At 38.6% G+C, this 27,229-nt stretch overlaps 2 protein-coding genes and 1 pseudogene across 58 annotated transcripts in view; 2 read left to right on the forward strand and 1 right to left on the reverse strand.

Moving 5' to 3' along the window:
- The window catches only part of CYFIP1 (cytoplasmic FMR1 interacting protein 1), a 108,639-nt gene extending 103,623 nt beyond the window's left edge, over positions 1 to 5,016 (forward strand). For 8 of the 11 annotated variants that reach the window (XM_086362636.1, XM_086362641.1, XM_086362634.1 and 5 more), the window contains 3 exons: positions 50 to 288; positions 717 to 864; positions 4,220 to 5,016. In XM_086362636.1, coding sequence (XP_086218762.1) covers positions 50 to 288; positions 717 to 864; positions 4,220 to 4,384 — 552 coding nt within the window. In that variant the 3' untranslated portion in view covers positions 4,385 to 5,016. The remainder of the gene's footprint in view (positions 1 to 49; positions 289 to 716; positions 865 to 4,219) is intronic. The other 3 variants (XM_086362679.1, XM_086362663.1, XM_086362672.1) reach the window with 1 other exon arrangement.
- A 450-nt stretch (positions 5,017 to 5,466) lies between these two features.
- On the reverse strand, positions 5,467 to 27,229 carry NIPA2 (NIPA magnesium transporter 2). Of its 47 annotated transcripts, none has more exons than XM_086362814.1 (11): positions 26,945 to 27,229; positions 26,065 to 26,198; positions 24,284 to 24,402; positions 23,535 to 23,709; positions 23,326 to 23,382; positions 22,844 to 22,961; positions 18,119 to 18,349; positions 16,325 to 16,381; positions 10,504 to 10,594; positions 9,186 to 9,346; positions 5,467 to 7,551 (listed from the first exon to the last, which is right to left on the reverse strand). In XM_086362814.1, exons 7-11 carry the CDS (start codon positions 18,255 to 18,257, stop codon positions 6,917 to 6,919), a joined length of 1,083 nt encoding a protein of 360 aa, XP_086218940.1. In that variant the 5' UTR covers positions 18,258 to 18,349; positions 22,844 to 22,961; positions 23,326 to 23,382; positions 23,535 to 23,709; positions 24,284 to 24,402; positions 26,065 to 26,198; positions 26,945 to 27,229; the 3' UTR covers positions 5,467 to 6,916. The 47 variants fall into 47 exon arrangements, with proteins under 47 accessions (XP_086218940.1, XP_086218947.1, XP_086218925.1 ...); XM_086362821.1 differs by having other exon boundaries at positions 23,535 to 23,720; XM_086362799.1 differs by having other exon boundaries at positions 24,331 to 24,402; positions 26,917 to 27,229.
- LOC147378814 (DNA-directed RNA polymerases I, II, and III subunit RPABC4 pseudogene) lies at positions 22,909 to 23,109 on the forward strand (annotated as a pseudogene).

The following is a 27,229-nucleotide window of genomic DNA, read 5'->3' on the forward strand; positions in this document are numbered from 1 at the left end:
TCCGCATTCTAGCTGCCTGCCATGCCTGTGACATTTTGTCCTTTTACAGCAAATTGCAATAGCAAGAGAGGGGGACCTGCTGACAAAGGAGCGTCTCTGCTGTGGCCTGTCCATGTTTGAAGTCATCCTGACCCGGATCCGGACCTTTCTGGATGACTCCATCTGGCGCGGGCCTCTGCCCAGCAATGGGGTCATGCACGTAGATGACTGTGTTGAGTTTCACAGACTCTGGAGTGCCATGCAGTTTGTCTACTGCATTCCTGTGGGAACACACGAGTTTACAGTCGAGTAAGTGAGTGCTCAGGGAAGGGAAATGGGAGAGAAGCCGGCGTTAGGCTCATGCAGAGAACCACTTTCCTCTGGAAATGGATCCCCATATTGCTGAGCTGCAATAAAGTGGCTTAAATAGGGGCTGTTACCTGATGCCTAGGAAATGCCTCAGGGCTGGGCTTCTGGAGTTTTCTGAACTCATGGAGACTTATGCAAGTCAGTTGTGTATTTTGCTAGACAGGAGGACCACCAGCACTTCATGAACTCATTCTTCATGGCAGGGCCTTGATCTAAAAAGAGGTTCAGAAACAGTTTGCCACAGGAACCCCAAAGAGGTGTTTACCAAACCAGGGACACAGCTCTGCTCATCATACCCTGTGGGGCACACAGGTGGTTTGGCAACTGGCATCTGGTTGCCCGTTCCACCTCCTGCTTCTTGTCTCCAGGCAGTGCTTTGGCGATGGGCTCCACTGGGCTGGCTGCATGATCATTGCGCTGCTCGGGCAGCAGCGCCGCTTTGCTGTGCTGGATTTCTGCTACCATCTGCTCAAAGTCCAGAAACACGATGGCAAAGACGAAATCATCAAAAATGTGGTATGTGGAAGCTTCACAAAGACAGACATTTTCTATTTATTTAAAGTTGTTTTTTTTCCCTGTGAATGTTGCTCATCTGAGGACAAAAGGTGCCACCAAATGAAACTTTCTTTTCACCCAAATGAGTCCAAATAGAATTAGTGAGCAAAGGAGTCTGATGCCATTTTCCTTCTATTTTCAAGGTATGTAGATCTTCTTGTGTTTGTCATTTTATGGATTCTTTGTAATTGAATTCCAGAAAATACTTATTATCTTTTCAAATATTTTAGTTTTTCTTCCATTTGGGGACTTCATCAGACATGTCTATACTTCAGTTTAGGCACTCAGTCGTGTCCGACTCTTTGCAACCCCATGGACTGCAGCACGCCAGGCCTCCCTGTCCATCACCAACTCCCAGAGTCCACCCAAACCCATGTCCATTGAGTCGGTGATGCCATCCAACCATCTCATCCTCTGTCTCCACTTCTCCTGCCTTCAATCTTTCCCAACATCAGGGACTTTTCAAATGAGTCAGCTCTTCGCATCAGGTGGCCAAGATATTGGAGTTTTTGCTTCAACATTAGTCCTATGAACACCCAGGACTGATCTCCTTTAGGATGGACTGGTTGGATCTCCTTGCAGTCCAAGGGACTCTCAAGAGTCTTCTCCAGCAGCACAGTTCAACAGCATCAATTCTTCGGGGCTCAGCTTTCTTTATAGTCCAGCTCTCACACCCATATAACTACTGGAAGAACCATAGCCTTGACGGACCTTTGTTGACAAAGTAATGTCTCTGCTTTTGAATACGCCGTCTACGTTGGTCATAACTTTCCTTTCAAGGAGTTTAAGTGTCTTTTAATTTCATGGCTGCAATCACCATCTGCCGTGATTTTGGAACCCCCAAAAATAAAGTCAGCCACTGTTTCCACTGTTTCCCCATCTATTTGCCATGAAGTGATGGGACCGGATGCCATGATCTTAATTTTCTGAATGTTGAGCTTTAAGCCAACTTTTTCACTCTTCTCTCACTTTCATCAAGAGGCTCTTTAGTTCCTCTTCACGTTCTGCCATAAGGGTGCTATCATCTGCATATCGGAGGTTATTGATATTTCTCCTGGCAATCTTGATCCCAGCTTGTGCTTCATCCAGCCCAGCCTTTCTCATGATGTACTCTGCATATAAGTTAAATAAGCAGGGTGATAATATACAGCCTTGGCGTACTCCTTTTCCTATTTGGAAGCAGTCTGTTCCATGTCCAGTTCTAATTGTTGCTTCCTGACCTGCATACAGGTTTCTCAAGAGGCAGGTCAGGTGGTCTGGTTTTCCCATCTCTCTCAGAATTTTCCACAATTTATTGTGATCCACACAGTCAAAGGCTTTGGCATAGTCAATAAAGCAGAAATAGAGGTTTTTCTGGAACTCTCTTGCTTTTTCAATGATCTAGCACATGTTGGCAATTTGATCTCTGGTTCCTCTGCCTTTTCTAAAACCAGCTTGAACATCTGGTAGTTCACGGTTCACATATTGCTGAAGCCTGGCTTGGAGAATTTTGAGCATTACTTTGCTAGCGTGTGAGATGAGTGCGATTGTGTAGTACTTAACATCTCTCAGTTTTCTGCGTCAGAGGTCGGGAACAGCGTGGCTCAGCTGGGTCTTCCATTTACTGTTTTACAAGGCCACTGGCAGTGTGTCTGTAGGGCTGTGTTCTCTTCTGGAGCCTCTAGTTATGGATCTACTTCCAGACTCATTCAGGTGGTTGGTTCCATTCAGCTCCGTTCCATTGGAGAGCTAAGGTCTCCATTTCCTTGCTGGTTATTTAGCTCACATCCCTTCTCATGCTTTCCACATGGCCCCTTCCAGCCAACATGATCAAGTCCCTCTCACACTACTAATCTAATTTTGTGCCGCGCCTCTGCTGTCTTCAGCTGGAGAAAGTTCTCTGCTCAGTATGATTAGATTGGATCCACCTGGGTAATCCATCCTACTTTTCCTATTTTAAAGTCTGTAACCACCTACCTATATTTGCAAGGTCCCCTTTGCTACTGGAAAATAATACATTTACAGGCTGCAGGGACTGGAACATGGACATCTTAGGGGCCACTCTACCTCCCATACCTCCATTTCCTTGGCTGTCTGGCTGTACCCAAGTACTGACTTAACTGATTTCACCTCAGTGTGATCTGCTGTGTTTTTAACTTTTGAAAGTCACTAGTTTATATTTAACATGTTGATTTCCTTCTCCAAATCTTGGTAGTAATTGATAATTTTATCTTCACAGAATTTTTTCCATTTTTGTTTCTGTATACATCTAGTCTAAATGCATAAAGAAATGTCATCACATAGTCTTTACTTTTCAGTTCCAAGACCTCAAGGGGTATCTAAAACTCTGAAATGTTTCATTGTTTATTGGATTTCTATTTGGCAGCTTTTGTTTGGTTGAACTTAATTTGGGATGCCTTTCTCCCTGGATTTCCATTTACTGTTCATCTCCCAGAGTTATTACCAATGTGGAATCACTTTTAACTTCCTAAGAGGTCCAGGCTTGGTGGAGAGCCTTGGAGTGCAGTCCACTTTGCTTAAAGCCCAGCCTGTCTCTTCATCCCACCCCTGCTGGTAGCATCTGTCTCTGAGGAGCCTGGCTTTTCCCTCACTTCTTGCATAGGCAAAGCCAGCAGTGCTTTAAACTGGAATAGACTTTAAAGTTTGTTCTGTTTTCGTTTTTGTGTGTTTTTTAACATAGTTCTATTATAGCAGGAAGTGACATGACGTGAAAGTCGCCCAGTCGTGTCCGACTATTTGCAACCCCAATAGTCCATGGAATTCTCCAGGCCAGAATACTGGAATGGGTAGCCTTTCCCTTCTCCAGGGGATCTTCCCAACCCAGGGATTGAACCTAGGTCTCCTGCATTGCAGGCAGATTCTTTAATGAGGGAAGCTCATTATAGCAGAAAGTGAAAGTGAAGTCGTATCAGACTCTGCGACCCGTGGACTGTAGCCCACCAAGCTCCTCTGTCCATGGGATTCTCCAGGCAAGAATACTGGATTGGGTTGCTGTTTCCTTCTCCAATTATAGCAGAAGGGTCTATCAAAGCACCCTGTCCACAATAACTGGAAATTACTTGTGTTGTGTTGGTTACTGGGCTTCATCTTCACATTTCTAGCTCTTAGGACACCATAGTTCTCGATACCAGTCTGTTGAATAAACAGGTCTTTAAGTTTTACACGTGAATCTACAGTAGCATGAAGCCAACAGAGAAATGTTGCAGTAGAGATGGTATGTGTCAATAGTTGGCTGTAATTTTTCTAATATGAAAATGCTGAGGTATTTTGAAGCATGAAGAATAAATGACAGCTACCCTAATTTTAATTGTTGTAGCCTTTGAAGAAGATGGTGGAAAGAATTCGCAAGTTCCAGATTCTAAATGATGAGATAATCACTATCTTGGACAAGTACTTGAAGTCCGGTGATGGAGAGAGCGCACCAGTGGAGCACGTCCGCTGCTTTCAGCCACCCATCCACCAGTCCCTGGCCAGCGGCTGACGGAGTGTGTGTCCCCTGTTTCTCAAGAGTTCCAGTACTGACTGCATTTAAGATCTAGAAGGGCATGTTTTTCTTTCCATAAACTATTTAGTGGGATTTTTGAGAACTATTTTTCAGTATCTCTGTGCCTGTTAAAATAAGGGGGTGCTTTTCAATCTAAAAGCTTGATTTTACAAAATTGACTTATTTTTCTACACTAAAATTGTATATACTTTTAGTAATTGCAAAATCTGAGAATGTTGACTGCAGATTGTTGCCTTCATGTTCTTAAAAAATCATTTTCCATTTTTTTGTGGAATGTTCCAACAGCTAGCTGTGTCAGGAAGTGCTGCTGAGTTCATCCATTTATCCTGTAACATTTAAGGAAAGATCTGTGAATTTAAGCAAGAAACTTAATACCAGCTAATTGTAATAAAACCCATTACCAATTAGAATAAACTTAATGATTAGCTTTTGTTGAGGGATTTTTCTGTTTTTTTAATGAAAACCTTTTCTAAGTCATTTCCCTTTCCCTTTTTGTGTCTTTCAAAAAGTAGTGAACTTGATTTCTCTGTTTCTACTAAATCCAGCTGTAACAAAATCTAGTTTGTGACAGGATTTAAAGGTTACAGAAATAAAAATAATGAAACCTGTTTGTGTTCATTCATTTACTGTGACCCTGTGCGCCCTGGCTTTGGTCAGGTACTTTCCCTACTTGCTCGAGTGCACAAACCAGGCTAGAAGTCCAGGTCACCTGCAACCATGAAGGAAGGGACAAGATTATGGTGGTAACTCCTATATGGTTTTAAAAACATTAATAGCAAAGTCCAGGTGCATTATCTATGGCACCAAAAATAAAGTCTGTGAACTACTTGGTTTTACTGTTTAACCTTAACATAAAACAGAACTGTTTTAGAAAAAGTAACCTAAAAATGTTGCTTGTGGTAACGTGAAATAATAACCCTGGGGCCAGTATTCTCCTGCAGATTAAGAGGTAGTATCCGTGCTCACCCTATAATGGAAGTATAGAATATGATGAGTAAACTTAAATAATTCATGAGTTTTTATAACAATTATAAACTAAGTAAGAATTTTAAGTGCTGTAAGATGTTAAATAATTACAAATTTATTACTATAAAGCTATGCATTCTCAATGAGGGCAATATCACACCCAAAGGGGTGAAAATTGGTTTTCATCTGTTGTGTACAAGCACAGATATAGTTACGGTTTCGTACATAAGCAAATATAGAGTATATCTGTGGTATTACAATTACATGGAGAGAGGCAGTTAGGAAAAAAATGTCTACAGAGGTTCCTTAGAAGATCAATAATAAAATATTGGGAAAATGGAACGTGTTTCAGAGACCTGGAAAGTGTCAACTCTGCCCTGATAAGGCCAGTGAACAGTGAACCTCCCATGGATGGCTCCTTAGACAGCAGCCCAAGCTTGGTGACTGTGGGCAGGAGCAACAGAATGGAAACAGGCCCAAGCTCTTCCTACCTAGGTGGGGATGAGTTGTATTTTTGAGGCCAATTGATGACAGGTTTTGAAGCTGGACAGAGGTTCATTACACTGTTATTTTTTGCACAGGTTTGATGTTTTCTGTAAACATTTTTTTCATGGACATTTTAACAAAACCAAAATAGTGGTCCAAACTCTTAAGCAAAAATAAGTGCTACAAAGAAATTATATTTTACAAACACCCTGTTTGTTCTAAACATTCAGATTTAGAAGAGATCTTTCAGTTTTATTTCAACATGAGCTAAATTTAAGAATTTACCCTAGTCTTCTATTTTCCAGCGTTGTTAGAAGAGCTAAATGATAATATAACTCATTACAAAAATATATGGAAAAGTACAAGAGCTGATGTAAAATGGTAATCAAGGGTCCAGCCATCAAAGGATTAGAGTAACTGAAGAAGAAAACCAGCCAGGCTGTAGTCTGACAAAGGATGTGCTGATTTAACAAAGTGTCATCTAGGAAGGCCATCAAATGTTCATGGTGGCAACTCCCAGCCTGAGAAGTACTTCCGTGCAGTGACTTCCTACCTTTTTTTGTTTGTAAGTTTCCTTCATTTAATAATTTAGGGGTCTCTTAATAGTTCAAAATTTAAATAATTCATTAAATAGGAGTCATTTTTATAGGTAAGATAAATTACAGGATAATGTATTAATTTTGTTTTTGTTTTAATCAAAAAGCCTTAAAATGATCAGGAATTGATAAGAATGAGCATGAAGAATGTACATTTCAGACTTTCATCACCAGTGGGGGGAAAAAGCCTTTTTATAGACCTAAAACTGTCATTAGTGCATTTAGATTTTGGTGAAGGAAAATTTAAAATAACTCTACAATAATACAATGTTAATAGAAATGGGCCATGTATTGAGTCGTCATTTAAACATAAGTAATTTCTTGGTCCAAATTAGTGAAACCTTAAAAAAAAAAAGGATTGTCTCTAGAGAACATCATTTGAGAACAATGCTTTTTCAGACACATTCTGATACTCAGATTCACTTTTTTATAACAGTTATAGATTAATTACATCTTTCTTCTAAAAAGCTGTCAGATTTCCATTTCTTCGGGAGATATTTTCAGCAGTGTGTTGTTCGATTCCACAGGTTAAGCTCTCTTCATTATTATTAAGAACTTCATACATACTAGAAAGACTGCCATTCACTGCTTTTTCGTCTTTCCGAAAAGACACAGGCAGACTTGAGAGACTAAAGCTGACGTCTTTAAAGGCATGCAACAAGAATATTCCCACAATGATTGTAAAGAAGCCACTCAGAGTACCAATGACATCATCAACAGGCATATCTTGCCATTCCTTAAAAAGAATAGCTGAACAAGTTATAACTGATGTTGTGAAGAACACGTAATATATTGGAGTCACGATGGAAGTGTTGAATATGTCCAGGGCCCTGTTTAGGTAGTTAATCTGTGTGCTCACACAGACTATAAGGCTCAGCAGCAGGATCCAGGTCAGGGGATGTTGTAGCACAGGTTTTCCAGCAAACAGCTCTTTGATAGCAATGCCCAGGCCTTTAGCACAGGAGACTGAAACTGCCCCAATTACAGAGCAGATTGTGATATACACAAGAATGTTTGTCTGTCCATGGCGAGGTCCCACCACAAAGATTAATATCAAGGACACAATGACCACAAGTGTTGCAAAGACCACAAAACCTGGAGGAGGCAAAGAAAAATTATATTTAGTTAAATGTTTAAGTACTTGATAAGAAGGAGAAAAGGTGTGGTCCTAAAATAAAAATTAGCTTTCTTATGCTGCCCCAACAAAAACACAGTCATAATAATTTAGTTAGATGTACACACTGGAAGATTACGCTTCATATTCACAAATTATTATACTATTAACATTTTTAAAGTAGTATCTTGGGCCTCATAATTATACAGATATCCCTTGATTAACATGGGATTGAGTTGCATGGATCCAATTATACATGGATTTTTTTTCCCCAATAAATACAGTACAATACAATCTGAAGGCTGAACCTGTGGATGTGGAACCTCAGACATACAGGATGGACTGTAAGTGGGTGTTCTCAGATATCCCTAAGCTCTGTGTTGTTGAAGGGTCAAATGTATATATGTCAAAGAAAACAGTATCAGGCTGACTCACAGCCATCCGTCCAAGAACACTGCCCTACTTCCACCCACTGGGGTGCTCTCATTCCAAGAATAGGTATAATACAATCAGAACAATCAGAAACCAGTGGAGAGAAATTATGAGATGACCTTGAATGCTCAATGATCTGTAGATGCTAAAGAACATTTGTCTAATAGGAGCAAATTTTTTAAATATTTAGGGACCAACCACTGGCGTAAAAAATCAATAAGAGAACTTGACAATAACTGTCGGGATCCAAGTTAGATAGGAGACTTGAAGCCAACATGATAATAGCTAATGACTGTATAGCACTACAGATCAGACACTTTTCTTAGCAATTTGCATCAATTAAGTCATTAAATTCTCACAACTACCCTGTAATACAGACACTGTCATTTGCAATTTTAAGATGAGGAAACAGAGCAGTTGTTTAATCTTTTAACTCCTTGAATTCTAGTAATATGATTTTTAGAGAAGGAAACACAAAAATAAGAATTTGTAAGGAGATGATAGAAACATGAAAGCCAAAAATCAGAAGATAGTAACTGATAACAGCAGATTCAAGAAAGCTGAATCCCACATCAGTAGTGATCAAAAATTAGAAAGTGACTCGGTGTGCTACAAAGAATGCTCTGAAGATACAAACTACCTCTAGAAGTGGGTTGAAGAAGAGACTAAAAACAGGAGGCCTAGCTAAAGTCTCTTCAAAGAGCACTGAGACCACGTCAGATCCCGGCCCAGTTCTGAATATCTCAGTGACCCGTCCCCTTGCCAGACCAGCTGAGTGCGTGGGGGCCTCACTAAAATGGGGCCCTGGAGGAAGGCATACGTCTATGATGGTAGCCATCTCCTCTTCCCCACTCAAATCCTAGATGCTGGCAAGCCAGATAGGAAACTTGGCTGGGAATCTGACCAGCTCAACTCTCAAGGCAGTCAAGGGTCACTAGAGAGGGGCCAAAACAAACAGAAGAAGTCTTTGTTAGTTCAACGTAGACAGAGGGAAACTTCAAAGACAATAATGAAATGAGAGGAATCAAAGCAGTCAAAATCTGAAGTAAAAGGAAGTACCCTGAGGTAGCTAGAGAAAGACCACACAAAGCAATGAAGACCCAGCGTAGCCAGAGAGAAATAAAAAGTATTTTGAAAAAGAATAAAATACAGTAAGACTAATAAAGTTTTTATTTTTTCATACCTGGATCTCCTAGCTTGTGAGACATTTCATTTAAGGTCTCAATCTCCTCTTCTTTTGGAGCATGAATAACCATAACTGTAGATCCCAGAATACTTAGCAAACATCCAATTTTTCCATGAAGATTAAGTCTTTCATTTAGAAAGTATGAAGAAAGAATGGCACTAAAATGGAGGGAAAGATGGAGGACTATTAATCAGCTACTTTTCTCATTTTTAAATATCAACACAACTTAAGAATTTAAATTACTGAACTCAAACTAAAACACTGAGCTTATAAAGATTCTAGCTTTCAGCCAAGGTAAAAAAAAATGCACATTCAATCATAAAATGAAAGTTTCTGGGAACCACCTGCTTCATCATACTCTTAAACCAGAATAGTTACCATCTTTCTACTGTAGGACATCAATATGAAATTTTACAATAAACAGAGCTATGATACAAATTTAAGAATCTAGGTCCATTTGGACTTATTTGCTCAACTTTATCCTTACTGAGTGATGAATCCATCATATATTTTCATTTAATTCCACATAACTTGCCTATTAATGATCAAGTTTTAATATTTTACAGCTAGTTTTATTGAAATCTTAAAAAAAGTATAAACCTATAAATAATGGCATAACAGAAAATTAAGAATAAAAGACATTACCATAATACATATTTATTACACATAATACACAAATAGCATCTTGTATCTTTATACATTATACAGTTTCTTGAAAATTATATAATTTTGCATACAATATAGATTTATGTAAATATTAATGTTAAAAAAAGGATAAAAATACCTATCAATCAACCATCTTTGGGAATACTAGCCAAAATCCAGACTTCAATATGGGCTTAGCTGTTTCGGCTAATGATTAAAACAACAGAAACAGGACAAGTCTTGGACTTGTTCCTTCCAAAAAAGTGTCCCAGGCCAGTCTTCAACCTTGCTCCAATCAATTACTTTCTAGAGAAGTTATAGAGATCTATTCATCACCAGTCACCACCTACCAAAGTATACACGGGTCAAATGATAAATACTGTTAACTAATGCAACTTGGAATTTTAAAATACTGCAATTAAAGTAGAACTAGTGTTGACTCTAAACACAAACAAGACAAAGCATAAAAGCATTTTCTCCCACAACTTGTTAGCTGGCCTATGCACAGAGAATAACATTTCAAAAGCAAACTACTACACAGCATAAAAAAAGTCTCAAGGTTGTTTAAATAAATATAAATTAAACTGAGCATGTGTAATTAGCAGGTACTGAATGCCTTAGAGATGAAACATTAACTGCTGTTTCTACACGTGAAGAGAAGGGTCCTCACCTTACTAGGACACTGAGTGCTCCTAAGGGAGTCACTAGGGTGGCTGGTGCAAATGCATATGCAGCAAAGTTGGCCACCTCGCCAGCTCCCACTTGGAGAAAGACAACAAAAGAAAATGCTCAGATAGGAACATATTTAGTCAAAACAGAAAAGGCTGCATTTTACATACATTTTTTAACACACTATTTAAATTGTTATTCATAAGGGTTCTCCTGTAAATTATCAACATTAGAATAGAATTCAAACCAACTAGAAACAATACAAACCTATAATTTTAATGGAAAATATCTAATTTCTATGTGGGTTTTTTTTTTTTTTTTCTGGTTGGGCTGCGTGGCTTGTGGGATCCTAGTTCCCCAACCAGGGATCGAACCAGGGTCCTCAGCAGTGACAGCACTGAGTCCGAATCACTGGGCTGCCAGGCAATTCCCCTGTGTATGGGTTTTTTAAATCAAAAATTTAGTATTTATATCCTATGACAAACAAAAAATCAGCTTAAATAGATATAAAAGCCTTTTTTACTAGCTCTTTTCTTTTTTAAAACCCAACTCTTACATTCAGAAGATATTCTTGGGTTGCTACTATGCATCAGATGTTCTAGGATGAGGAAAAATAAAATAAGACATTTTAGTGAAGGGAAACAGACAAAACATAAAAATGAAGTAAAGTGTGCTATTCAGAAAACAAAGCAAGGGAAAGGAATGAAGAGCTGGTGCCAGGCAGATAATGTTGCCAGGCAAGGGTGCTTGGACAGAAAGTTTTGATCAGTCAGATATGGAGTGAGGGATTTACCAGCAGCTATGTGTGGGGGGGAAATGGGGAGACATCCCGAGCAGGAAGAACAAGTACAAAATTTTGAGTCAAGACCATGTCTGGCATGTCTGAGCAGCAAGGAAGCCAGAGTGGCTCATACAGAGCAAGCATGCGGGGAGTGGCCAGGGAGAACAGGACCTTTGTGAGTCTCTCAGTGGATTTCATCTGAGCTGAAAAGCCACTGAGGAATTTTAGCAGGGGAGGGACATGTGATCACATAAAATCACTCTTGGCTATGGTTTTCCAAAATGGTTATACACCTAGTAGTGTATGAGAGTTTCCTATTTCTCACTCTTCCCAATGTTTGCTAATCTGTTAATGGGAAACAGGATTATTTTATTATGCTTTGAATTTGCATTCCCCTTTTTCATATGTTTATTAGCCAAGTTAAATCTTTTAGTGAAGTAGTTTGGGTTTTTTACCAGTTTGTCTATTAGGGTATTTGTTTTCTCTGATTGATTTTAAGTAATCCTTCATATATTTTGAACACGAATATTTTCTCAGCTTCAAAAAAAGTCTTTGCTATTTCCCCATTTTGGTGTTTACTATGGGCTTCCCAGGTTGGCTCCAGTGGTAAAGAACCCACCTGCTAATGCAGGAGATGGAAGAGATCCCTGGGTTGGGAAGACTCTGGAGGAGGGCATGGCAACCCACTCCAGTATTCTTGCCCGGAGAATCCCAAGGACAGAGGAGCCTGGCGGGCTTCAGTCCACAGGGTGGCAGAGTCAAACATGACTAAAGACTTAGCATCAAGCAATTGTCAGTTCTGGCATTTTTTTGGCTTAGAAATCCTTTATCATCTTATCATCTTTAATTCACCTAAATTACTAATTTGAAATGGTTTTAGTCATGAATAGCTGAATTTTACTGAAATAATCATATAATTTTCTCCTTCAATTTAACACAGTAAATTACAGTGACTTGTTTTCCAAGATTATGCCAATTTTGCATCTGCAGGATAAATCTAACTTGCTCATATTATTTTGTTTGTGATTTTTACATTTAGGTTTGTGAATGAGACTAGACTTTATTTTTCCCTTCTTATTCTGTCCTGATCAGGTTTTCGTATTAGGATTATACTAGCTTTTTAAGAAGAATGAGGGAACCCCTTTTTCTATTATTAAGAAACTTCTTAAGACTACAATTATTTCTTCTTTAAATGACTGTGTAATTTACCTATGAAACCATCTGGGCTCAGGACTTAGTACATGCAAAGGTTTTAAAACTACAGCTTCAACTGGGTTAAGCTAGAGGAGTATTCCAGTTTTCTATTTCCTCATGAGTATTGATACACTTTACCTTTCCATAAATTTTATCTATATTTTTTATCAACTGGATGTTTTTCATAATATCCTGTTAATATCTATGAAACCTTAATTACATCACCTAGCTATTCTATCTTTTCCTTTTCTTGATCAGTTTCAACAAAAGGTTTGTCAAATTCATTATTCTGAGCATTGACCCAAATCTCGCTTTAATACTTTGTTTTTCTATTTAAATACTTTTAGCTCTTCTCTTTACTCCTTCTATGGTTTATTCTACAATTCTTTTTCTATTTTCAACTAGATGCCTCATCTTTCTTTTCAATTATATTTATTTGAAACTATAAATTTTACTCTACTTCAGTTTTATTCCCTAAGTTATGATATTTTGTATTCTGTATCAACATACTGAAGTATTGTTTAAATTAAACATACTTTTAAAATATTTTAATTTCCATTCTGACTTCTTTGAACCATGGGTTACATAAAAGCGTATTTCTAAATTTCTACATGTATTTTTCATGTTGTATTTTTGTTACTGATTTCTAATATAATGATAATGATCTGTGAAAAACTTAATTAAATCCTTTGAAAAATTTCAAGACTGGCTTTATGGTCCAGCAAATAGTTCATCTGCATCAATATTCCATATGCACTTGAAAATAACGGAGACCTGAAGTTGCTGAGTTCAGTGAGTTAAGTTAAATCTGCTGTTCATATTTTCTATCACCTTAAGAATTTTCCTCTGCCGGTCCCATCAACTGCTCAGTGTCATATTAAAATCTCACTATATGAACCTGGATTTGTGTATTTCTCCGTGCTGTTCTGAGTTTCAAGGCCACATTATTCGTTTTATGTATTTATTTATGGCTGTACTGGGTCTTCGCTGTTTGCCTGTGCAAACATTCTTCAGTTTTCAGTGCGCGGGGGCTACTCTTTGTGGCGGTGCACAGGTTTCTCCTTGTAGTGGCCTCTTGTTGCAGAGCACGGGGTAAGGCTTAGCAGGTGCTGATATATGGGCTAAACTGCTCCAAGGCATGTGGGATCTTCCCAAACCAGGGATCAAACCCATGTCCCCTGCAATGGCAGGCAGATTCTCATCCACTGTGCCACCAGGGAAATCCTCAAGGCCATATTATTTATATATATTTTATCAGTCAGGACTGATAAAACCTCCTGAGTTGAACCCTTTGTTTTTAAGAAATAATCCTCTATCTCCAGTGTTGTTTTGGTATGAAGTTTATTTTTTCTAAAACAATAACAGAAATGTCAAGTTTCTTTAGGCATGTTTTTCCATCCTTCTCTTTCAGCCATTTTATATCCTCATATTTTACAGTGTACCTGACAACAGGCATGAAGTTTATTATTTGTTTTTATAATTCCTTTGTCTTTATAATAATAATCTTTGTCTTTAACTGGGCCATTTCATGCACAGTAGTTGATAGACCTGGATTTAAATATACCTGAGGCTGATTCATGTTGATGTTTCGTAGACACCAACACAATACTGCAAAGCAATTATCTTTCAATTAAAAATAAATTTTAAAAATAAGTTAAAAAATAAATATACCACATTTTAAAAGACTTTCAAGAGTTTAAATATTAATAATGTAATACTTCAAATATTCAGAAAAACAGAATAAAATATAAATGACAGCTATATATCCACCACCCGAGTGGTATCACCCTTCACAAGTTCTCTCTTTCAAAGGGGCCTGCTATGGAGTCTGTAGTTACCTCTAGGGCAGGAGTATCTCCAGCTCATCCTGAGCTTCATGCGTTTCCTGGCTAGGTAATTCTTAACTATCATGTTGGCTCTTTAATGCTTTTAAGAGGATGCTTTTTTATATCCTGTCCAGTCTTTCAACTTGTTTTCAGCGAATCTTATTATTAGTTTCATCTTCAAAACATCCAGAATTCTACCACTACTCACCACACTAACTGCCATTACTCTGGGTCCATGCCATTATCACCTCTTACCAAATTATTTCAATAGCTTCTTACTGGTTTCTCTGCTTTTGCCCCTATACAGTCTATGCCTCCACACAGCAGCCCAAGAGTTCCTATTAAAACCTGAGTCTGTACATGTTACCCCTTTGTTCAAGCCTCCAATAATCCCCCATCAAACATAAAAGTCAAAGTCTTTTCTGTGACGTACAAAGCCCCATGTAATCTAGGTCCTCATTACTTCTCTAAACTTAAGCTCAACGACTGCCCTGCACTCCCACTCCGTTACTATCCTTATCTCTTTAATGGTTCCTGAGGTTTTAGTAATCCAGTGCTGTACAACAAAGCACCCCCAAAACTGGCAGCTTAAAACAACAAATGTCAGCCGTGTTTTCTGTTGGCCAAGACAATGATTTCTCATAGTTTCTGATGATCAGCAGGTACTTCTCAATCAGCGTCTTTCAAAACGTTGCAGTCGAGATACTATCTGGAGCCTGTGCCTTGCCACAACCTGGAGGACTCACATCCAAGGTAACTCATGTGACTGTTAAGGCAGTAACTTGAGTGTAGCCTGGGGACCTCTCCTCAGGCTGACTGTCCTCCAGCACAGAAGTTGGCTTCAGAATGACCAATCCAATCAATTAAGGCAAAACCTTAATGCCTCTGATGACTTAAGTCACAAGTCATCAACTCTGTTGTATACTTTGATCATAACGCATTAATTCAGTGTGAGAGGAGATAATACAAAGTTGTGACTACCAGGGAGCAAGAAGCTTTGTGGGCTATCTTGGGTTCTGCCTACCACATTTTAACCCGCCAGGCATGGTCCTGCTCACTGCCTTCATGTTTATTATTTCCTCCTGCTTAAAATGTTCTTCACCCAAATACCCATATGGTTCTTCACCCAAATACCCCTCACTTCCTTTATCTTTTACTCAAATATTATCTTTCCAATGAGGCCTGCCCTGGCCCCTCGACTAAAATATAAACCTATCTATCCTTCCTTTTACTACATCCCTTCTCTACGTACTACTAGCAAATGTCAGCATTTATCACTAACACACAGTTTAGTTTATCTTCTTTACTGTTGTCCACCTAGAAAGTAAAGTCTCCTGTGGATAAGAAGCACCTAGAACACCTGACACACAAAATGATCAAGAAGTATTTCCTGAATGAAGAGTTAAATTGTCTCTTTGTTATTTCAACTGCCCTTAGAAAAAAATTTTACATAATTCAATCCGGAATATTTTGAAAGCTCAGTGTCTTAAGGATCCCTCTTTCTATGTACCTTTTAAAAGACAATCATCAGAGCCCCCTCGCCTGCCCCCTTGCACCCCTCACAAGCATCCTACAGTAATAAACCTACTTCTTGCCTATCAAAAAAATAATACATAAATACACAAAATGTAATCATCAAAGTATGCACGGAAGTCTTAGCAAATGCATACCTCCTTTCTAATTTGGAATGAAAATCAAAGGAAGGACAGGAATGCTTTCTATGATCTTTCACTTAAGATCACCTTAAACTGAGCATAACTTTTAAAAATACATATATATGTCAGGCATGTTTTAATCAGATAGACAAAAGTTTTCTCATCCAAATTAAATAAACTATTAAACTGTTAAGTGACTTATACAGGCTTAAATTTTACATATTTTGAGTTCTGTTCATCAAAAAAACCCAGAATTTAAAGTTTTAAAATTTGCTGGTAATATAAATATGGTAATATGTAAAATAGTATACATAAATATTTCAATATACACCTATAGTATTTTCTTGAAACATCCTCTATACATACTTGATAGCAGTCCAGCCCACCATAACCATTCTTTGAGATACGCATGGCCACCTTGACCTGTCAATGAAAACATATTTCACTTTTTTGGAAGATTATTAGACTTCAATATATTTATGACAACAATTAGTAATGACAGATTTTAAAATATCATTTGCTTATTATTACTATATTGAATAAAGGTTTCATCATGATTACACCGGAGAAGGCAATGGCACCCCACTCCAGTACGCTTGCCTGGCAAATCCCATGGATGGAGAAGCCTGGTAGGCTGCAGTCCATGGGGTCGCTAAGAGTGGGACACGACTTCACTTTCACTTTTCACTTTCATGCATTGGAGAAGGAAATGGCAACCCACTCCAGTGTTCTTGCCTGGAGAATCCCAGGGATGGAGGAGCCTGGTGGACTGTGTCTATGGGGTCGCACAGAGTCAGACACGACTGAAGTGACTTAGCAGCAGCAGCAGAAGCATAATTACAAAGGGGATTTCTTAGATAATATTTTTATGATTATCTTAAAACAGGGGATGTGAGGATCACAAGAACGTGAATGAAGGAGTTAAATCAATCCTTCTATTTCAGTTCATAGTTCATGCTTTTGTTTTGTGAACTTACCTTCAATAAACAAAGTGAACCAATCAGAAACAGCTCAACTTCTAGTGAATGAGATAGTGGAGAAGCCATTTAGGTGTGGGTTGGCCCCACTTATGAGGTAGTAACCCTGGAGAAAAGGGTCCTTTATTGACCAGAACATAAAAAGTTTGAGCACTGCTCACAGTCTGGAGCTTCCAGGATATTCATCCTGCCTTTTCCTCTAGACCATCCTTCACTTTCCTCTAGACCAAACTAACAAAATTCAGAAGCAATCAGTACTTAACCCATTATTCAAAAGAAAAGGTCAATGTGAATGAACCCTTTGATAAGCATATCCACATGGAAAGTGTGAGTACCTGACTTAGGAATGAGGATATACTTGTTCAAATAGTATATGCCAATACTTTCTCCTTTCTGCACGAAATCCAATTGAGGTCATTATTTTAAGAGCTTGATTAGGTATGGCTATAGAAATGGCACAGAAAAGAAGGAGGAGGTAATTTTTTTTTACTGCCAAAGCAGATTTTCCTATGAGAACAGAACTGGGTCTAAAACTGAAGCAGAGGCTGAATGACAGAACATGGCCAGAATGCAACATAAAGCTGGAAGCTGTTATGATACACCAAAGTTAGAGGGCATTCAATCACATCAGGCATTTTCCAGGGGCTCATGGCTTGTCAGTAGTTTCTGGGGATCAACCTATACCACCAATCAGAATTTCACTCAACTGAGTACACCTCAACCCAAAGAAGCCAGCTCTCCTTCCTGCCAATTTGAGATCAGGAAGGAAAATGTCTAAGGAAAAAACAAACTTACTATCATAGACAAAAGAGCCTAGCCTTTGATAGGATTCTGATTCTATCCATATAAGCTCATTTCCTTCTCTGCAGACATATCAAAATTTAAAGAAAGGGCTGGATGCTAACTGGGTATTGGTCCCTATTCCCACTTTGATAATAACTGCAAGAGTGAGTAGTTAACTTATTTTGACTTTTTATTTTTCTTATTACAAAAGTGATTCTCTATAAACATTTACAATTCTTACAAAGTCCAAAGTTTTGAATATAGTCACCAGGAATGAAGATATAGTCTTCTACAGTCAAAGAACCCAAATATCAATGGATATTTGGACCCAAATATCATGTGTTCCACAAAGGAACACAATGATGCCATTTCAAAGTTACACAGGGCATAAATAACTTACCTGCTCTCGTGGAGCCTTTTCTGGCAAGTCGTAGAAGGCCTTTTTTTTTCAAAATGAAACTCCCTCCAATGAAAATACTGGAACTCATAGCCAATCCCAGACCAATATAAAAGTCATACTTTCCATGCCCCTGGCTCATTTCGCTTGTTACTTAAAAAGCTACTGTGAATCACATTGATCAAGAGCACAGAAACTGTTGGTGCTGGAGGCAGGATGATGCAGTCTTCAAATCTAAAGAGGGAAAACAAAATGAAATTTTCACAGAATGACAGGATGCATGATCACTGCAAAATTTTACTGTTTCTTTTCTCATAAAATAATACTTTTTATTACTACTATTAATAACATAAATATATTCACCATTTGTATTTAGCACTAATCTAATTATATATCCTCCAATTATGGAAAAAGATGGGATTGTGATATAAAACCAAACTTAAAAACTGGGACTTCCCTGGCAGTCCAGGGGTTAAAACTCCATGCTTCCACTGCAGGGGGCAATGGTTCAATCCCTGATCAGGAAACTAAGATGCTACATGCTGTGCGGTGCAGCCAAAAAAGAAAAAACACTGAACTCATAGGAACAGAAAACTCTGAAAGGTGGGGGTTAAGGGGTAGGGAAAGGGAGCGAAGGTGGTCAAAAGGTACAACCTTCCAGTTATAAGATTAATAAGTGACATAGTTAACAATACTGTATTGCGTAGGCTAGTGAATGTGGCTAGACAGTAGATCTTAATTCTCACTACAAAAAAAAAAGAAAAACCCATTTAGCTATGTGTGGTCATCGATGAACGTTAACTAAACTTACTGTGGTAATTATTTTATAATATATACCTTACGCGGTACACCTTAAACTAATACAATGTTACATATCAACTACAATTCAATAAAACTGGGGAAAAAATAAAAGTAAAACCATATTTAAATTGATTTTATAAACTCTGGTTTCGTATTTTAAAAATGTTTCCTGTCTTAGCTGCACAGTCCATAGTTAACAAACTTTCCTAAGAAAAAAAAACTCCTCAGAATGAAAATGAGGCATAAAAATACACAAATCTAGTTTACAAAAACATTTACCAGTTTTACAAATGTGTCTTTCTGAATATGCTATACAAAGAAACAAAAAATTTTCTCAAGCATACATTTTCTTCTTAGAAATCTATGTAGATGTAAGTATATGGTAATTTATTTCTTATGTAGCCCATTCAGGAATGTGTAAGGAGAAGGCAGATGTCACATTATTTTGTTATAGTAGAGAATGAAGTCTAGCAGACAGATGTTTGTCAGGGTTATGTGTGTGGTACTCTTGGCCCTTTTAGAAAACAGGAGGGTCATGGAACCTAGAAGACTCAAGCTATAAGACCAGAAAGGATGCGATGGCTTACCAAAGACTACAGTTTTTTTCAAACAGCCCAAACTCAGAACTCTATTGGCAAATGAACTAAATTGGGTAGAAAAGCAGAGGAAAAAGCACTTACTCGGCTGCAAGGTTTACTACTGGTTATAACAAACTGCCAGCCCAACTTTCTGATATGTCTTGAGATGTTTTTAGTCCCACAATTTAACAACTGAATCCCAGAATTAATCTACAATTCAGTCAGGATCCTTAGTCATTAACCCTCACCGACCAGCCAGATTTTTCCATTCTTCAGGTTACAGGACACTGGCCTTTAACAAAAGCAACTTAATTTCCTATCTACCTGCCCCTCAATTACCTTATCCATCCACGCAAACAGGTTTTACTGAACATATGTTCTGTGCACTAAGCAGTATGATCAGCTGTTTGGATAAAATGGTAATAGCTTTTAGACTTCAGTGGGGAGACAGACAAGGGCAAGATTATAACAGGGGGTTGGGAGGTAAGTGAAATAGGTGAGGGAGATTAAGAGGTACAAACTTTTAGGTACAAATAAATGACTCACTGAGATGAAACATACAACATGGGGAACATAGTCAATACCAATGTAATATCTTTTTATGGTGATAGAGGGTAACTAGGTTCATCAAGGTGATCGTTTTGTAACATATAAAAATATAATTAATCCTGAAATGAATTTCTAAGGTCCCAGGCTGCTGAAATTGTGAACTAATTGCATCCTTAAGCAAATGAGCCAACATAAAAGTGGTTCAATTTTTTTTTTTTTAATATTTTGCACTTGGAACATAGCATTGTGGGTCAATTATACAGTTAAAAAAAAAAAAAAAACTTTCAATACTAAACTTCCAGTTATGAAAAAAATACCTTAAAAACAGTACTTACTGTAATTGCACAATAAAGTTTGACAATTTTCTTAAACACAAAAGAATGAAACCCTCGGCTATAGTTTTTCACATCTAGTGGCTTAGTTTGAATCAATTCCCTTATTTCTCCTTCTTATTAATAAATATACGAAAATGAAAGAGAAGTTCTAAACCTATAATTAAACTACTCTATTAACAAAAGAAAAAAAGATTATAACAAAATAAAAAGTGTGTTTACAGGTTCCCACCATACCCTACAATTTGTTTATCCATGTTTATGACTCAGTTACCCTCAGCAGAAGGCCAGCTTCCGGGCTCCTGCACAAGAGTCACCTTTATTTATCCTGTGTGCCAAGTATCCAGCAATCTCAAACTATGTCAGATGTATTCTGGGTGAATACTGACGAATGGAATCATATGATTGGCCCTAAAAAATAAAGCTGGCTATTTATGAGTAAGAAAACCACTGCGTCATTCAGCTTAGCATTCTAAAACGTAACCACTGTAAAACATAGCCTATAAACTGAAAAACTATAAAAAGTTGTCAAAGTAAGCTGGGAATGATAGTACCACATACAAATGAACATGCAAAGATGACAGTAACAATGGCTGGAAAATGAGAGTAAAGAAACCCAGCCACCGCTAAACACTTCAGCCTACTTGGCAGATATATTCTTCTAATAAGCAAGAGTCATCTAACTGAAATGAACCATCCTCCTTTAACCACTATGTTCATGGAACAACGTTCTTAATTACCATCCAAGTTCTACTGAGGAAGTAACTAATTAAATCTTTGAAAATCTCCCTTTTGAAGGTTTGACTAAAACAAGCCAACTGAAGAGTCTGAATATCCTAGAATCAATAAAACAAAACCTTGTTATCTGCAAGGACCATACTCAGAAACAAGCCAAGCATATCTATAATTCCAATCCCATTATAAGGATAGCCTCACAAATCCAAATTGAGACTTCATAAAACTGACCTTCAAATACCAAATGTGTAGCTACCAACTTACTAATATTTACTAGTGCTTAAAGTTGAGCGACTCCACTTTCACTTTTCAGTTTCATGCATTGGAGAAGGAAATGGCAACCCACTCCAGTGTTCTTGCCTGGAGAATCCCAGGGACGGGGGAGCCTGGTGGGCTGCCGTCTATGGGGTCGCACAGAGTCAGACACGACTGAAGTGACTTAGCAGCAGCAGCAAAGTTAACTTTCCACTAAATGGCAAATTACAAGTAATGTAAGGTCTAAAATTAAGATCCAATATATTATGCTGCCTTGACACCTGGTAAAACTGGGGTGACTTAACCACAAGTTTCGGTCCTCCCCTACTCTGCTTTCATGGACAGGTCCCAAAGTCAAACAGCCCTCCTTATCACGGAGACCAGGCACACCTCCTGCTTATCCCTGAGTAGTGAGCTTCACTGCCTTGACAGACTGCAGAATTATTAAAGCAAGCCAATCACATCCTCCTGCAGGAACTGAGGGGCCCCTCAACCTCCTGCTTGCCTCACAGAGGTCCTGGTTTTTTACTCTGCAGCATGTGTGTGGCCCTGTGTAGTATGTGGTGTACTCCTCCTAGACATGTAAAAGTGACTAATGAACTGTTGTCTAAGAAACTGCTCTCACGTGCCCAGTGTCTAATGTCATGGGGAGGAAATCTTCTCCAGCAACGAGGTGAAGAAGAGATGACTAAACCAACACATTAAGTCGGAATCTTATTTTACCCTATGATCACTGAAAGTCCACTGTTCTTAACTCTACTGTGTCTATATATAAATTTTCTCTATATTTTACATAAAGTTGCACGTTGCTATTTAAAATCTTTTCCCCTCTTTTCTTTTTATTGTTACTGACTTATTGTGGAAAGCTTCAAGCATACAAAAGCAAAGAAGGAAGTTTTTGATCGGTTGGGTCAATCTTACTATGCACATGGCTTTGGAGAGCTGTACCCCTTATCCCAAATTCATTTCCAAACACAGAATCATGGCTCCCTTCATACAAGTCATCACTACCAGGACATACCACAGCTCCTCACAACCTTCTCTCCACTATGTAAGAGGATGCTCTTCACTTCAGGCCAGGTCACACTTCAAGTTGTGCTATAAAGACTTGTCCTGTAGCTACAGCCCACAGGCATTTTCTCTCCTGTGCAATTATTTTATTTACAGACAGGTTCATAAAATTTATTTCCCAATTACTATTCTGTCTTTGAAGATAAATTCTAAGTTTCTTAAAGACAATGACTAGTTATTCGTGGTGGTCTCCCCAGAAAAAGGCACTCACTTATACTGGCAAACCTGATTCATAAGCTTTTCTAAAATTAAGGTTATTTGTTGTATGTGTTTGTTCACTTACTGAATACACCAGTGTGTACATGGGTGGGGAAGGATGCCAAGTAACATAAAAGTTGCATACCATCAAGCTATAAAGCAGCCTTCAGCCACTAAACTAAGTAAATGAATCACCTCATGTGACTTACACAGCAATGAGTCAGAATCTGTTTCCAAGCGCAGAGAAGTTCCTCCGTGCTACGTGGGGACAACAATGAACACCCAGAAGGATGTTCAACTCCCAAAGCAGCAGCCAATGATATAGATCTGTGGAGAATGTTACACAGAAAATGAAACAAAATTAAGGGGTCTAATCCGATGCAAAGAAGGTGGATACAGAATAATGTAGAATAGGACTAAAAGATGGGTGGGTTTTGATGCTCAATGAAGCATGAAATTCAGAAGACTATCTTCATTTGATTTGTTGTTAATGTTGTATAGTTTTTGACTATTGAATTTATGAATACAACTATATACAACTGCTTTCATTTTAAAAACCATGTTGTATTTAGGTATCCAATAGTTTATATAAAAATATTATTTTTTGTTCAATTAAAAAGAAAAGGAAGGAAAGAAAATGGACATCAGCATGAATGTCCTGAAAGGAATATTTGCTTCACTATTCTCAGACCTGGTAATGTTCTGTTCCCACTCTGTGTAACTAAAGGTCAATCACAGCCAGGAGAGCCTGAAACAGAGATTATTTTTTATTTCTCAAGGATCTGCTTTAGGCAGAGCCAGATTTAAAAACAGTTAAACAAGGAAACTTGCTAAGTTTCACTTCAACTAGGTTCCCAAGCCAGAAATGACGAGTCCCAGGTGGTAACCTGCCCATCTTACCTCTCAGAGGGACTCAGGTGAAAGGTCCCAGTCCGCTACCCCTGACTGTTACAGTTTAATTTTTGTGGTAATCTGTTCAATAAACATACACTAAGCAGCACACGTCCCAGGCACTGGCGTTATAAAGATGACCAAAAGTTCCTGTCCTCAAGGATTCCACAGCTAAGTAAGAATTCTGAAAATAAACTATTCAAATTTTAAACACACTTCCAAATTTTAATAACTTTTAGAATTTTCAGCTTGTTCTAACAGGCACTTGATTTTCATAATTGATTTCATTAATATCTGTGAACACTTACACTGTTAACTTTCATCAAATGCAATTATGTCAAAAGTGAAATTAATACAGCTCAAAGAAAAAAAATTATGAAACTGGTCCACTTCCTTCTAAAGCACAGAGAACATACAATTTAAGGAAGAGGAAAACATGGACCGGTATTCTAACACCTATATGAAAAGCCTGAAGTAAGATTTGTTTTGGGAATTCCCTGGCAGTCTAGAGATTAAGACACAGTGCTTTCACGCCCTGGTCCCAGGTTCAATCCCTGCACAGGGAAAGATCTTACAAGCTGCAGCACAACCCACCCCACCCCCCGCCAAAAAAAAACCATGAAAAAAAGAAAAAGATTTACTTTGCAAAATGACATCATCAATTTCAAAGTCAGCTAACTTTAAAAATCACACCTATTTATTTAACAGTTTTAAACTTGTCACAGCACTTTTGACATTTTATTTTCACAAGAGCTTACATGTGATAATGTTAAGTAACTTCTCATGCAGCTGGTGAGTAGCAGACCTGGGATTAGAAAATGAGTCTCCTCATCCTCAGCCTTTTGCGTTTTCCATTAGTTTCCTTTTAGTCCCCAGGCTGGAACACAATCAAGGGGCAACTCAAACCAGGTTCTCAGTGTAGGTCAGTCTTCATGCCCAACCTGCTTCTCGTGTTCGAACTGTGGCTTCACCATCCTTCATCACCCAAATTGCCTACAACGGCCAAGGGTGCCAGATGGATTCTCTCTCTGAGAGAAGCCAGCCAGTGGCTGGCTACCCACTATTTACAAAAAGAATTCCAAATTTTGTAACCCAATATCTAAGACCTTTCACATTTGCTCCAAACCTGTATTTTAAATCTCTGCTTCCCAATACTGTATTTCATATACTATGGCTCCACCCTAGGTGAACACACTGCTGCCATTCTTACTTATTCCTTTCACTCCTCTGTATCTTTTTTACATTATTCCTTTCATCTTTAAAGACCTACTTCAAAAAAGCACCTCCACAATGAAGCCCTGCTTGAATTCCATAAACCAATTTTTTTCTGAATGTGCTAACCTTTATTCTGAATCTTTCTGCGGACACTTTTCCAGCCTCTATTATGATTACTAATGTACATGATTTATACCCCCCTCACTGTGACGCCCTATGGACAACGGTATGCTTATTTCATTTACTCAGTCAACAAATAACTGATTTACAGTAAATGAATACATACTATGTTCAAAAACACGGCTACACAGTGAATACAGCAGACCAAAACCCTGCCCTTGAGTTTACCTTCTGTTGGCAAATAACGTTAATTTGGAAAGTGGTGAATGATACAGTGAAAAGTAAAGCATGTTAAAAATATTGAGTAATCTTAAAGATATTGGGTAATATAAAGTAATTGGGTTCAGGGGCTTCTATTTTAACTAAGTTGGTTAGGAGGCCTATTGGACAATGTAACATTGAGAGGCTTGAAAGAAATAGTAAAAGAACAAAGCATAGAAAGAAGCAAGTGCAAAGGCACTAAGGCATGAGCAAGCACGTAGTTTCTTAGGAAAACAAAGGCTACTATAACTGACACTAACTGAATCAGAGGGCTTCCCAGGTGGCTCAGTGGTAAAGAACTGGCCTGTCTAGCAAGAGATGTGGGTTCGACCCCTGGCTCAGAAAGATCCCCTAGAGAAGGAGATGGCAACTCACTGCTTGGCGGGCTACAGTTCACGCAGTAGTAAGAGAGTCCAACGCTGTTTAGTGACTAAACAACAAAAACTGAAGGAGGGTAGGTGGGATACCTCAGCAAGGTGTTTTTATACACTAGAAATATCCTCAAGAGTATAACTGTTTCTTATTATTATGTCTCCCTAATAGTAATAACTACCACTCTGGTGTGATTGATACACATTAATTCTTTTTTTTTTTTGGATACACATTAACTCTAATCCACACAATAATGAGAAAAAGCTATCATTACCCCCCACCTTTTAGTTAAAGAAACCAAACCTCCCAGAGGTTAAATCTCAAATAGAGGATCACATAAAAGTTGCACAGCCTGAAATGAAACCTAACTGTCCACTGGACTCAACTTCTATACAGACTACCCACATCTAAGAGTTCTCATTATTTACTTCTGCTTGGTTTCCATTGCTTTAATTTTTTCCAGCCTCTCCTTGGGCTAATTATTTTTAAACGTAGTAACTATAAATACTATGGAACCTAACTTTCCAATCCTATTTAGCAACAGTAATTATAAATTAAAATTTTAACTTACATGTAAGTTTAATATGGTCTCTTATGAATAAAAGGCTGGAAGAGGTTAGAGATGACTTATTCATTCTCATTTCCTCGTAAATAAAACCCTTTATTCTCATTTAAAGTTTTAAGCCCTGGCAGAGTGGCTCCAGCCTGGAAAGAAGAAAATACAGAAGTAGCAAAAGGAATGAATAGTTACTGAATACTTTTTTAAATTTAGCTACTAGCCTCCATACTCATTTTACTTACCAACTAACATAAAACCTACTCAACTGAGCATAACATACTGCTTCAACAGACAGCTTACGGGTATGAAACAAAGATCTCTATTCTCTCATATTTATTGTTAGTACTTTTAACAAAAAAATGTACTAACTGGGTTCATGGTACATAGGGAATTTCTAGAAACAAAACTAAAACATAGCGTGTAGTAAATGAATTGAAAAATCTAGAAAAGAGATTCAAGAGACAAACACAAAATCAAAGGTATAATGAATTTTGTTCAGTTGTATGGTGAGGGAGAGAGGGTTCACTGACTTTATAAAAGTTAGGAAATGGCCATGCTCAAAACGTTACAGCGACATCTAAGGCTTGTTCCACTGTCAGTATCTCCGTGGTAGCTGAAACAATCTTTTAGAACTCATAACAAAGTGAAACTATTTTAATGAACAGGCGGCCCGAAAATGCCAGGCCAGGTTTCCATGGGATTTATTGGCAATCCAAATCATGTTGGAAACTCGATTACGGGGGAAATTACTTCCTTCTCAGAACACGCGTGGCTCAGTGTCTCCAGAGAAAAGAGGCGTCCCTGAGGAGTCCTCCCCGACCCAAAAGGGGCAGGCCTGCCCACAGTTAGCCCCTTCGCGCTTGCCTGAAATGAAGAAAAGTGGAGACCTCACCGAAGTTGGCAGGCCCGCCGCACGGCTTCCCCTCCGCTATCCGGCCCGGGTCACCTCTGCTCACACCCCCACACAGGCCGCTCCGGCTACCCACTCCTGAGCTCGCGCTGCCACCGCCTTCGTCTCCGTCCAGTGGGAGGTGTGAGCATCCAGGGCTGCAGCCGTGCGCACCGCTTCCTCCATGGGGGAGCGCCCGGGGGATCTTGTCCCAGACGACCTCCAGCCCCCACCACCGCCGCCGCCGCCACCGCCGCCGCCACCGCCACCACCAGGACCTAAAGAGAC

The sequence above is a fragment of the Bos grunniens genome, chromosome 2, assembly GCF_055505025.1.
Source record: "Bos grunniens cultivar Pamir isolate PY7600 chromosome 2, Bosgru_T2T1.0, whole genome shotgun sequence".
Classification (NCBI taxonomy): Eukaryota; Metazoa; Chordata; class Mammalia; order Artiodactyla; family Bovidae; genus Bos; species Bos grunniens.